This window comes from Poecilia reticulata, linkage group LG8, assembly GCF_000633615.1.
Source record: "Poecilia reticulata strain Guanapo linkage group LG8, Guppy_female_1.0+MT, whole genome shotgun sequence".
NCBI lineage: Eukaryota > Metazoa > Chordata > Actinopteri > Cyprinodontiformes > Poeciliidae > Poecilia > Poecilia reticulata.
In genome coordinates this window covers 2,323,428-2,336,737 of record NC_024338.1, presented here as the reverse complement: position 1 = coordinate 2,336,737, position 13,310 = coordinate 2,323,428, and the positions used below count along the sequence as shown (strand labels likewise).

At 40.4% G+C, this 13,310-nt stretch overlaps 1 protein-coding gene across 1 annotated transcript in view; it reads right to left on the bottom strand.

Annotated features, from left to right (window-relative positions):
• Window positions 1–226: 226 nt before the first annotated feature.
• The window catches only part of abat (4-aminobutyrate aminotransferase), a 31,210-nt gene continuing 18,126 nt past the window's right edge, over window positions 227–13,310 (bottom strand). Inside the window, exons 7-18 of the mRNA XM_008415065.2 lie at window positions 12,835–12,952; window positions 11,227–11,276; window positions 9,975–10,055; window positions 9,763–9,855; window positions 8,280–8,342; window positions 8,106–8,169; window positions 6,121–6,269; window positions 5,531–5,668; window positions 4,942–5,109; window positions 3,732–3,878; window positions 2,961–3,072; window positions 227–2,334 (exon numbers count right to left, since the gene is read on the bottom strand). Of these exons, the coding sequence (XP_008413287.1) occupies window positions 2,213–2,334; window positions 2,961–3,072; window positions 3,732–3,878; window positions 4,942–5,109; window positions 5,531–5,668; window positions 6,121–6,269; window positions 8,106–8,169; window positions 8,280–8,342; window positions 9,763–9,855; window positions 9,975–10,055; window positions 11,227–11,276; window positions 12,835–12,952 (1,305 nt within the window). The 3' untranslated portion in view covers window positions 227–2,212. The remainder of the gene's footprint in view (window positions 2,335–2,960; window positions 3,073–3,731; window positions 3,879–4,941; window positions 5,110–5,530; window positions 5,669–6,120; window positions 6,270–8,105; window positions 8,170–8,279; window positions 8,343–9,762; window positions 9,856–9,974; window positions 10,056–11,226; window positions 11,277–12,834; window positions 12,953–13,310) is intronic.

Sequence of the window (13,310 nt, the reverse complement as noted above, 5' to 3'; positions counted from 1 at the left end):
TAAAATAATTTTGTGCTTTCCATTCTTGGAAATTACACATTTCTCTATTCAAAAACCCTTTATCTTGTATTCTGCTTTTTCTTGGAGCAAAATTCAGGAGTTTTCTTAGAAATGATACAATTCTAAAAAGTGAGAAATGCTTGATGTATAATAGAGATGATAAATGTTTAACTTTTTAACCGTTTTCCTAAAGTAACTTCATTGATAATAATCAAGAAACACGGCGTTAATTAAAATGGCATTTATTTGTCACAATACAAGGACAGAATGTTTTAGACAACAGTTATTAGAACCAGCTAAAATAATTACATCAAAATCTCAGATCACCAGTGCAAGTAGTTAGACTTGTTTAAAAGGACGTCATCACAGGGACTCTGTGTAATACTGACTGACAACAGACAGACAGGCACTGTTGTCATCACTAACACCATGCTGCACATCAGCCTGCTCACACTTAGCAAAACCTGACCCAAACTCACCCTGTGGAATAAATATAAGACATTACATTAACTGGCATATAGTTTATGGATGACTGTTATAAAACCAATAAACATATGGTATGTAACTGGATATTATACTAATTTAACAGTAGTAACAAAATTAACTGTAGCTACACTTTAAATGAAGCCGTTCACATTCCTAACACGCGCTTCATTAAACATTCAGGGGCACAACAGAACATCAGGTGGCTGTGAAACGGGTCTGCTCCAAATTCTCAGTTTTAGCTCAGCAGGGACCAGAGCTGTGCTGTCTCTGTGCCCTGTGTCCATCTGCCTCAGGAAAAACTCTACATTTCCTCTGAACTCTATAATAAGGACGTTTGAGTTGGGGAAACTTGCTCTAGTATGCCTCTTGTGGGCACTAGAGGAAAAACAAACGTCTGCAGTGGAGCGGTCACTGCATGGCTGGTGCTGTTTGGGGAGATGTAAGCTACAGATATCACACCTGAACATGTTCACCTTTTTCTGCTGATATAAGAATTACCCAGCATACATTTCTCTGGACACATGTAGATTATGCGCAGATAAGCCACAGTAAGAAGCTTTTCTTACTGAACTTGCACCATTAACCATTGTAATCAAAACAAAGTAGAGAATCTTTAAACAAGGCAACTCTGCCTTTTGATGTGCTTAGAAAAGTTTGAATCTGTTGGATCATTAGAATATCTGTGACATCTTGATTAAATGTGAAGTCAGTTTTACTCTTACAGTTTGATGTAAGAAATATTAAATGGAAAAAGTGGTCAAGGGACACATAAATTAAATAACATGGGCATATCAAAGCAGCCTCAGACACTGTCGCAGTGTTTCAGGATTCAGGTTTGTCTACAAGGCTGAACAGAGTCATTCCCAGACAGGATAGCGTTAAACCACATGCAGGCTGCTGGTTTGCTTTTCACCGTCAGGATTCTGCATTCAGGATCATATTCAGCCTTTCTTCTAGCACACTAAATACTTTGGTTTTTCATGCTTAGGATGGGGACAGTCTAATTATCATGCAGCTACATTAACATCTAGGGCTTGGAGTCTGTTACAGCATCGCACACATCCTTATTCAATATTTGCAGACATTCTGCAGCGTCTTCCTGTAGAACGGACACTGTTCTCTAGACCAGGTGAAGATCAGATCCAGAACCCAAAAACTGACGACACAGAACGGTCATGGAGTAAACGGTGAATGGGAGACAAATTTGTTTCTGAGCTGTTAGAGCTGGATGCTAACTAAAAGGATGTGAAACAGCTGCATGGTGGAAAACGTGTTCATGTGCTTCACCAACACCGCCTGGCTGAGGTGGCCAATAAGCAGAGTGGTTTACTTTGTATTTCTGGGGAACAGCTGGGGGTCTGCTGTGACTTCATCCAGTCTGTTTACAGCCTGATCAGTCTCTGTGGACCAACATGAACCCAGCTGAATGACATAAAGAATATCTTAGCCGATTTATTTTAGGGAAGAGTCTTCATTCTGAAAAAGGATCCTCTGGTCCAAACTCTGCATGGCTTACTGGCTCTGTCTACATGGCTTCACGAGTAAAAGAATGTAGTTATCTGTAATATCTAAGGAAAATTGCAGTTTTAAATGTTATGAACCCAACAGGTTCCAGATGTTTAAAGAGAAAATTTGAAGGAAACATGTTCTCTGTGCTTATCACGACAGCCAGATTCCCTAAATCTGTCCTATGTAGGTTCCGCTTCGGTTCCTTCAGGCGCGGCCTTTATTTGTTCTGAGCCAGGACGTTGTTAAAGATGTTGAGGAAGATGTGGACGTGGTACTCCTTAAAGACGAGAGCAGGACGGAAACGGATGGACTGGTCCCCACATCCTCCCAGGAGCATGCCTGTTGGCGACAAACACGGTTACTGTTACTGTGGCCTCCTGTCCTTTACACAGCTTCAACATAGATATAAAAACATGCTTCAGTTTGAAATTCTTTACTTTTTCTGACTTTTTATTTTAAACTTTGCATGTAAATTTGGTTTAGTAGAAAAGTTAAATTTGTTGGTTGTGCCCATGAAAAAAAAACTTTTTTTTTTCCAAGCTACTTTTGGTGGAGGCAGTGTGATGATGTGGGATGAAGAAAGAGGAGATTCTGTATTAGCATCATATAACACCAGGTTTTAGACCCAAACTGTCCTCCAAGAAGTTCAACACATGGCGGTTTATCAGTCTACCTCTGGAGGAGAAGACGGACCGACCCAAACTGAACCCCTGTGGGATCAGCATGGTGGTGCTGGCCTGATGTGGCTGTTTACAGGAGGTGTGAAGCCCTCTGGTGGTCAAGTGAATGAATTGTTCAACTGACACCAAGTCTTGTTTTGTCAAACCTTAATAATCATCTAAGCCTATGAATGACACCAAAACAAGCTTAGCACTATCACAGAGGAAGTGACACAACCAACATCTGCTACTAAATCCAGAAATACATTTTCCCAACATTATGGAACCATTTCAAGAAAAATGTACCTTTGTCTCTGGCCTGCAACAGCAGTCTGTCTCGCGTGGCAGCGTCCCGCACATCAATGGCACAGAACGTCCCCAGTCCTCGAGCTCGGCTCAGCAGGCCGGGGTACTGAGCCTGGAGGGGGGTGGAGGGTTAGCTCGTTATCACAAACATTCACATTATAAAAATACCAACAATCTGAACTACTGCAGCTCCTTAGGATGTTTTAATACTTCAAATCATTCACTTTGAAGATTTTTCTGAATTTTAAAAGGTAAAGCTTACAATACCTTAAAATATTCACATACATTTAAATTTTTAGATTTTTTTCCCCAAGATTCTGAGCTTATAGAGAGAGATCCCAAAAGATCTGCATATGTAACCGCAGCAAAATGTGGTTCAAGAAATGAATGCCACACTTTTCAGACTTTTATTTGTGAGAAAATGTAAAACTCTGGATCATTTCTCTGTAGCTCCGCCTATTTTGTGCTGGCCCTTTATTAAAAATCCCAATAAAATACATTGAAATGTCTGGTTTTAATGTGGAACGTGTGGAAAAGTTCAAAGAACTATGAATGGCAACCATTCATATCAAGGCATGTTTGTTCTTCTATCTAGGTAATCTATTGCACTTAAAGTGTAAGTAATACTAAAGCATTAACAACATGAAATGACTGAAACAAAGGGATGTTCCAGAGGTTGGCAGCGTTGCTGTGAGCGGCGTTGCTGTGAGCGGTGTTGCTGTGAGCGGCGTTGCTGTGAGCGGCGTTGCTGTGAGCGGCGTTCTGCAGTACCTGCAGCTCGTAGAGGCCATTCAGCAGAGCCTTCCCAGAGCGGGTCACTTCCTCCAGGAGGTTCTCTCTGCGGATTACGTTAAGAACCTCAACCAGGAACAAGTTCTTGGACGGGTCTCCCATCCAGGTGTTAAAAATACGGTACGGCTGAAAAACAAACACCACAAGCATAAGATTATTAATATGAGACGTTTTTATCCTGGCATGTGATCTGATCTAATCTGGCAAATAGCAACAAACCCGGATTATTCTCTGCAAGCTGTAGTAGGTTTGTAAAGTGTAAACCAAACTTCTGCTCAGCATTCTGACCCAGTGATGCTGCTGCACAGGCAGACATGATGGGAGGAGCTTCTGGGTGGTGGAGGTGGAAGAACCAGATTGGTTCTGGTTCTGGTTCTAATACCTGGAAATCAAATCCTGGAAGCCGTCATGTGTTGTTCAGAGATGCTGAACAGTGACAGAACCATGTTGTGATATTAATTTGATCAGTTACAAACATCAGAACATTTTCCCCATCACCCCACAGAGGGAAAGGTTCTGATCACTTAAAATGTCCGAGTGTGATTTTATCTTTCATTATTTTAGAAAGCTAGCTTCTTCATATAAACTCACTTATTTTCCATACATGGTGTCATAAAGTGCGACTCTTTAGAAACTGCATTAATATACATGATATTATTTAGATGTTTGTGTTTTTGTTTGCAAGTCCAAAAACGCCATCATAAAAAAATATATATATACATTTTTGGGAAACATACACACAAGTATGTATTAACTACACCAAATTAATATGCTATTAATAAAATACATCTACCATTTCTTTTCCTAAAATGTATATGCATTATTTTATGCATATACATAAAATAATGTATATGCACATAGTTTAATATTTGATGAACTTCCTGTAGCTGCAGCACAACGACAGCTTTAATAGAGCAATGAAATGATTTGGTCTTTTAATTAAATATGTAACTTCCCATTTTAATGACTAAATTTCACATACACATTCTATTTACTGACTGCATTGTCAGATCTACATAAGATAATATATATACATTGTATGGTTTGAATTTATTAAATACATTTATTTCACATATCCAACATGATGAATGTTAAATATAGTGCATAATACAGTGTGTGGTTGATGTTCTCAAGCTGGACCTGAAATCACCAGCTGACTTTAAAGTCCACCTTTCAGCCGCTGACCCACCTTATCGGCCTGCAGCTCTTCCTTCTGGTAGTAACCTCCCGTCAGCAGCTTCTTACTGAAGGAGACGATCTCTGCCGGGTCGTCCATGCCCCAGTGCTCATGGGCCCAGAACTTCCCCGTGCATCCTCCGCCGGTCTGGATCTCATCCACGTGAAAAGCACAGCCATGCTGAGGAACAAAACATTGGAATGCTGAGATGTGAGACAGTGACTGAATGAAGCTGAGCTTCATGGTGAAGCCCAGGTACCTCTGAAAATGTCACTTCTTGGCCATTTATTAAATATTTGGAAAAATGTAAAAGAAAAAAAAAAGCATAAAATATGTTGTCATTATGTGTTCAATGTAGTTTTTAAGTAAAGAAAAAAAAAAGATTTTAATCCATTTTGGAATAAAGTTATTATTCTGTCAGTCTGCTCCGGGGAAGCTGTGGCTACCATCCAGTAGCTCACCATCTGATTTGATATAAAGCCTCTTTGAGTGTCCCACTAAGAGCACTATAGGTCTGATTTCACTTGCTTGCTTTACTGTGCCGTTCTTCCCTCCCATTCAGGCAGAACTGAGGCTGTGAGGCCTCAGCAGGACGGCTGACCTTGCGTGAAATGTTGCGGAGGTTTCTGAAGAAGTCTGGGGAGGCGTGGTTATCTCCACCTTCAGCCTGAATCGGTTCAATAATGATTCCTGCAACAGGTTTCCCTTTCTGCCTCCACTTTACAATCAAGTCCTCCACCTAGAGAGAAACACACACACAAACACAATTGCTTCTTTACTAGACGAGCTAAACCTTCACCTCGATATTAATAGTCAGTCATTTCATAGTTAAAGGCTCATGGAAAAAGGCATCAGACATTCACTGTAAAACAAAACATAAACAAAACGCATCAATGTAATAAACTCACTTTAAACCCCACCTACCATTTTCTTTTTTTTACATTTTTACTGACAGTATTTTGGAAAATAAATTTGATGAAGGTTAAATAATAAAAAGGCTTCACACCAAAATGAAGTTTATATGAAAATGGTCTTCAACAGCCACTGCATATTATTACCAGTTATCATGAATAAGAGATGAGACTTCAGCCTGTGCTATACATGGGTGTGTGCACGCGCACATGCACGCCCACGCACACACACACGCACCCCCCCGTCCCCCCCACACACACACACACACAGTCAGCCCACCTCCTCCAGACAGCGGGCCTCTTCCTGAGCGTTCTCTTGACTGAACTCCTCCAGCGGATACTTGAGTCTGGGAAATGGAGCAACTGGCCAATCAAACGACGGCATATCCAACTTGTGAATCACTTTGGAGTGTGTTGTTGCCAAACAGCCTTGAAAAGGAGCAAAATATGAATACATACATGGATATTAGCCATGATTAGCATTCACAGTCTCTATACAGAAAACCAATTTGGGACTGAATTAATAACCTCTAAGAAATCTTCCTGCTGTGAATGAAAGCTTAGAAAATGCTGCTTCAGAAAACTCCTGTCAATATTATTTTCATACACATATTGGAAGTGTTAATTCCTCTGGAGGCATTTAATCTTTTAGACATTTATATTTTGTTTAAAGAAAATCTGATTTTTGCAGGTAATCAGGTCCCTGAAACTCCATGTTCTGACCCAGAGGCAGCGACGCCACACACACCGACAGCTGACAGCACAAATACAGACACACAACATGGATCTATACACAGATCGCACTGTACAGTTTTGTTCAGATGTGTATGAATTCTAAAGTGTTATTGTTTACATTTTTAAAAGCCGTGATCTGCAGCTCTCACTGGAGCGGTTCGCAGCTTAGTGTGAAGCGGCTGGGATTGGAATCAGTGCCTCCAAATCCGAGGCCATGGTCTTGAGCCGGAAAAGGGTAGAGTGCCTTCTCTGGGTCAGGGGGGGTCGCCATGCCTCAAGTGGAGGAGTTTAAGTATCTGGGGATCTTGTTCACGAATGAGGGAGGAAAGGAGCGGGAGATCGACAGGCGGATTGGCACAGCGTCTGCCGTGAAGCGGGCGCTGTACCGGTCCGTCGTGGTGAAGARAAAGCTGAGTCAAAAAGCGAAGCTCTCGATTCCCCGGTCGAGCTACGTTCCCACCCTCATCTATGGTCATGAGCTTTGGGCCATGACCGAAAGAATGAGGTCCCGGATACAAGCGGCCGAAATGGGTTTCCTCCGCAGGGTGGCTGGGCTCTCCCTTAGAGATATGGTGAGAAGCTCGGTCATCCGGGAGGGACTCAGAGTAGAGCCGCTGCTCCTCCACGTCGAGAGGAGCCAGTTGAGGTGGCTTGGGCATCTGGTCAGGATGCCTCCTGGACGCCTCCCTGGTGAGGTGTTTCGGGCACGTCCCACCAGGAGGAGACCACGGGGAAGACCCAGGACACGCTGGAGGGACTATGTCTCTCGGCTGGCCAGGGAACTAACTAACTGACTGACGGACGGACAGATGGATATTGTTTGGATTTTGTTTAAATGCAATTTGTTTTTCTGTAACAACCAGAGGTGGGCAGCGAACCCAAAAAATTTACTCAAGTAAGAGTAAAACTACTTTAACATATTTTTACTCAAGTAAAAGAAAAAAGTATCCGATCAGGAAATTGCTTGAGTATAAGAGTATTTGGTAAAAAGTCTACTGAACTGATCAAATTATCAATCATTTAATATTTAAAAATTACATCATCAGACTGAAACATAAAACTATTTATATTTACTAAAAGATACCAAAATCTTGGTTTAAATAAAACATAAGTATAATAAGATTTTGGTATCAGAATGACAATGACAATAATTTATATAAGTAATAAAAAATAAGACTATCAGGGGAAAAAAAAAATTCCAAATCAGTTTCTTTCAATAAAAAAAACTTATGAAACTTGAACATAAACTGCAGGGGTGTGTGTGTCTGGTGAATTTTAGTTAAAACATGTTTGTTCTTCATTCAGTGGGTAAAAAAAATCCAGAAATTTGACTCAAGTAAGAGTAGAGATACTTCATAATAAAATTACTCAAGTAAAAGCAAAAAGAACAACGTAGTAAAAATCCTAAGTACATTTGAAAGTACATTTTTTCAAGAAAGTTACTCAAGTAAATATAATTGAGTAAATGTACTTAGTTACTTCCCAACTCTGGTAATAACACTAGACACAAACAGGAAGTGTGTAACAAACCCAATGTTCTGCCATGAAAACCTCCCATAAAAGACAAAATGCTGAGGTCTGGACATCCTGGGGCCTGAGGGACACAAACCAAAACGTGAAAGAAGAAAACGACGGGGGGTCGAGTTGTTTCTACACATTGAGCTCTAAGCTGGCAGGCGGGCCGATGGCGGTCGGCAGGCTGACCTGGTTTGTCATGCAGGAGGTCAGCTCCTCCTCAGACGGCGTGTTGTGACCCCGCTCCTTGTTCTGAAGCGAAGCAAACAGAGACTCAGGACTCTACAGGAAGATCATCATCACTGACTGTTACGCTTTGATGTGAACATGTTACTGATGAGGATCACAGAGAATCAACCAGCCCTAAAAACACTCCAATTCAAATAGAGTTTGGTTTTAGCTTAAGTCATAAACATGTCATTAAGGAAAATAAAATAAATCTTAAGCATAAAGTATGTTAAGTTAATAAAGTGGAGCTACTCCACTGAAAATCTTTAAATATAAATGTGCTTATTTTTTCATCTATCCTTTATTTTAACAGCATTAAAACTCATTGAGATTAAAAAATAAACAGTTAAAAGAAGATGTCAAGTATCCTGTATGAACTGTGACCAGGTCAGAACACAAATGATCATATTTAAGACATTATGTCCTCTTCCTGAGATAAACTGTAACCCAAGCAACAGATTGTTCTGAAGCCTGACTGGACGAGATGATAATATCGAGAGAGAAAAATTCCTTAACTTGGTGACTCACAAGAGACTCAAAAACATTTTAAAGAATAAATCACAACCATTTAATGACGGAAAAACAGAGGCTGATTTCCAAATCAAAGTAAGTTCTTGATTTTACACAGCAAGGTTACGAAGGACTGATAGAAGGTCTCTGAGGGTGCGTTCAATTCAGATTTTTTTGCCAGGGCTGTTTACACTGCCAGTAAATGCGACCTGTATGCGTTCTGCAGTGTGAACAGGCAAACGACCTGAAAGTGTCCCGCATGCGCACTAGAGGGCGCAATAGCATCAGCATTCTCAGTGTTCTGCCAACCGCCATAAAAAGAAGTGCTCAGTGTTTGCGGAAGTAAACATGGTTGCTAAGGGTGGAGCTTAGCTTACATATTCGAAGTTGTTGTCCGGCCGGAGCAGCATATTAACAACTTAATCCTGATATAGTCCGTCATGGTTGTTGTTTTTCTTCCCGCTTGCGCGTGTCAGGACGCAGAATAGTGAGGATTTGTTGAGAATCAGTGACGTTCAGTTCGGATGAATGCGACCTGGACGTTAGGTCGCATTTGAATCGGATACGTGTCGGATATGGGTCACATTTAAAAAAGAATCCGACCTGTGCTGTTCACACTGCCATGAAAAGATCGGATACAGGTCGCATTACGTCAAAAAAAAAATAAAAATCAGAATTGGGTTACTTAATTGCAGTGTGAACCATTTGTGTGGTTCACACTGCAAATTCACATTTGAATTTGAACCATCTGAGATTACAGTTTAGAGTTACAATTCCTTTATTGTCATGGAAACTTGGTTTTAGTTGTAGAGCCTGGTTCTGACGGTTCCTGCCTGAAGGTTGATGCCTCCTTCCAGCTGCTTTTCATCTGTTTACCGTGACAGTGTGGACGTTCTGCTGACTAACACCACTCTGGGTGGACACAAACACTTACCCTGTACCAGATGAATATGGACTTGAAGGCGTTCTCGTTGGAGCACGAGCCACAGGCCATGGTCTGAACGCGAGTCATTCCACTGGGAGCGATCTGAGGGAGAGAGGAGCAGCCAGGTTCAGTGGGATCATCTTCTCTCCTGCTAACTACTGGGATCTAGAACACATGTACAACTGTTAAAGAATCTGTGTGTGTCTGTGTGTGTTACTAACTGAGAGAAGACTTTCAGTGATTTTATCTGGAAAATTCTCAGGCGGCAGGATTCCCAGCGCAGGTCGGTTCACGAATGTGCTCTGGAAAACAAAAAAAAGAAGAAGAAACTAAGTCAGAGAAACACACAAAGTTTTAAATACAACTGTATAACATCACTTCACTGAAACAGTTTAGAACCAATTGTCTTTGTATCTGTATCATCATCATCTCCTGTTCTTATTCGGAAAAGTTAATAACAGCTGCAGAATCAGTCCTGACTCCACCCCGAGTACCACAAAGGTTTCACATTTTACTGACCATCAAGCTGCATCTTGGGACATGGAGTGTTTCTAGTACAGTTCAGTCTGACTGTTGGTTTGGAACATCTTTTTAATTCATGAAGTTTACTGGATTTGATCAAGGATTATGCATCTAGGCTGTTTTTATAATTGTAATGCTAGTATTTATGAAGTACTTATACGGCTATTTATAAAATAGTTTTAGGTTTCTGTTGCGTTCTCCTGGCTAAGCGAATGATGCTGCCTCATATACATAAAGTGCTACCAAGATCTATAAATTCACATAAACATGAAAATTCAACTTTGTAAAAAAAAAAAAAAAAACTTTCTGTGCGTCAAAAGTGGAAAAGTCTAGCCTTTTTCTAGGCCTTAATATGCCACATATGAATCATTTTCCTTCCACTTCACAATAATTCCTTATACTGCTCAGTCAGATGATTGCAGTTTGTTTGGGGAGTGAAAACAATCAGTGTCTGCAGGGCAGCATCTGGGACTGTTTTTGCAGAGACAACATATTCCTTTGGCATTGTCAACTTTAGAATAACAACTTTGCTTGGCAAGTGTTTGTGTTTCCATTGTAACAGCATAAGGAAAAGATCAATTGTTATTTCTAAAAAAAAATTTAATTTGATCTAAAATTTGCCCAAGTTTCTTTTTGTTGGCTCTAGTGGCCTTTATTTGAAAGTAGTTTGAAAGGAAAGAGGATTATGAGAGAGGGGGAAGACATGCAGCAAATGTCGCCAGGCCGGGAATCGAACCTGCGACCACCGGCATGAGGACTAAGGCCTCAGTGCATGAGTTGTGCTTTGCCCCTGCGCCACCACAGCACCCCTACCCTAGTTTTTTGATAACTGTGAAGACTTTTTTGGTATCGGTATTCGTTCTTCATTTCTGCATACCCAGAAGCTTCCTGCTGACTGGAGCAATGTGTGTGTGTGTGTGTGTGTGTGCGCGCGCGCGTGCGTGGACCTACCAGATTGTTGGGATTGGTCATCAGCTTGAGCAGAGCAGGATGGTTGTAACCTGAAGACAGAACAGAATTTCATAATACTCCATATAATTTTATTATACGTTTTCTATAATGTTAATAATTCTTATTATAAATTCTCTAAGCAGGTCCTTGTTTGAGGGTGTATTTAGTTTTTCCATAGCATAACCTTTTCTATTCTGGTTTATTTCAGTAATGGTCTTTTGGAATCTGTTGATCTTTTCTACAAACTTGTGGTTAGATTGTAGTTATGATGAACCTGGTAAACATTAGGATGTTTTTATTATGTGTAATCCGTAAAAGCCCTGATCTGGATAGAGACTATCTGTGAGGAAGATGTGCTTGTGTGTGTATCTGCACCACAAACTCTAGTGTGTTAATGTAACAAAGCCGTGAGTCTGATCCTTACATAAACTGATGCAGCTGGCTTATATAAATGCTGGTGCTGTTCCAGCTGTGACCAGCAGGGAGCAGTCAGCTACCAATTCATTAGTTAGAATAGAAATCTGTCTTATTGGGGAACTTCAGGTGCAGCAGGAAAGCAACAGGCTAACAGAACCATGCAGATACACAGAAGGATAGAATATATAAAAGCAAATAATAATAATAAGAAGAAGAATGAGAGACGTCCAGCATAAGAAAAATAATACAGTGCACTTATTAAAAGTTCCTCTCAGCTGTAGAGAAAACAACCTGCTGCTAAGATAAAGTGATGACAGTGGCATCACTTCACCACTTGTTGGTATTTTTCCTTTCTAAAAACTTTTTTTTTTTTTTTTTACTGAAAAGAAACAATTCTTAAGAGAATCAGAATGACATAATTAGGGCTACAACTAACACATTTTTTGTTATCAGTTATTTTATTGACTTTTGACAATATGATAAAATAATTGGTATTCATTTTTATTTTTACTACTTTCGGGATAAATCGGATTAACTGTTTCAGCCCTAGACTCAATGTCTGAGATAAGTCTAATGCTTGGTTGGGATGGGACATGTTTGCTTGGTGTGAAAATACACATTAGTGCTGAACATTTTAACAGAAGGTTTAGGTGGATAAATCCTCTAATCTGCATAATCCCAGGTTTTAGAAATAGAGGAATCTTAATCACACCAGTAAGTTCAGTAAAAACAGTAACCAGCTCAAACCGTCAGGCCTGTTGAAATCCTGCATTAATTAGGAAGGAGCTGGAGGCAACAACAAATGCCTTCTGTCTCAGAAACCCTTAGGCCGCGACTTTGAGAAAGGATTTCAGAAATGCTGCAGATCTGAGAGCAGCCGAGCAGCATTTGTGGTTTTACAGAGGCAGCAGTCTGGATTTGTGCTTTAGAACCAAAAACCTTTTTCAAACGTGGATGAATGTGGTGACATTTATAGGACATTTCAAAGTAAAATGAAAAAAAATATATTTTTTTTGGTGGGAATAAAAATACAACTTGTGTAAGTTAAGTACATAAACGTACTAAGTAAAGAGATGGACATGTAAGTCCAGGGGTCCAGTTGTCTGACCTAAATAAAAATCAAGTATTGCTGAGTTTATTTTATTTGTATTTTTTGGATCCGATGATTGAACTGGATCTTGGGTTACTAACCAATCGGAATGGAGGAGATCTGAGTGTAGATGTCCAGCATGCGGTTGCCGTCTACGTCCACCAAGTAGTTTCCTCTGCTGTCTTCATAGTTACAAAAGAAGTTGACTGCACCAACATTCTGCAAACACACGTTTGGTTTTACTATAGCCCAAACAACAACATGATACAATTAATACTTAAAAATAACAACCGATCAAAGACTTTGATTTTATGTTGACACACTTAATCAAACACCACCAGTGCATCTCCCCCTGCCCCCACCAAAGGTCAAAGTTTACCAGGGTAATGTTAAGAAAAAACTTGTAGATCCAAAAGTTTGTCACACTGGGCTGGGAAATATATCATTTAAAAAAATACTGAAAAGGAAAATGCATCCAGGACCCTCAGCGGGGTCCTGGAGGGTGCATGGGAGTTTGCCCAACCAGTCTACATGTGTTTTGTGGACTTGGAGAAGGCGTTCGACCGTGTCCCTCGGG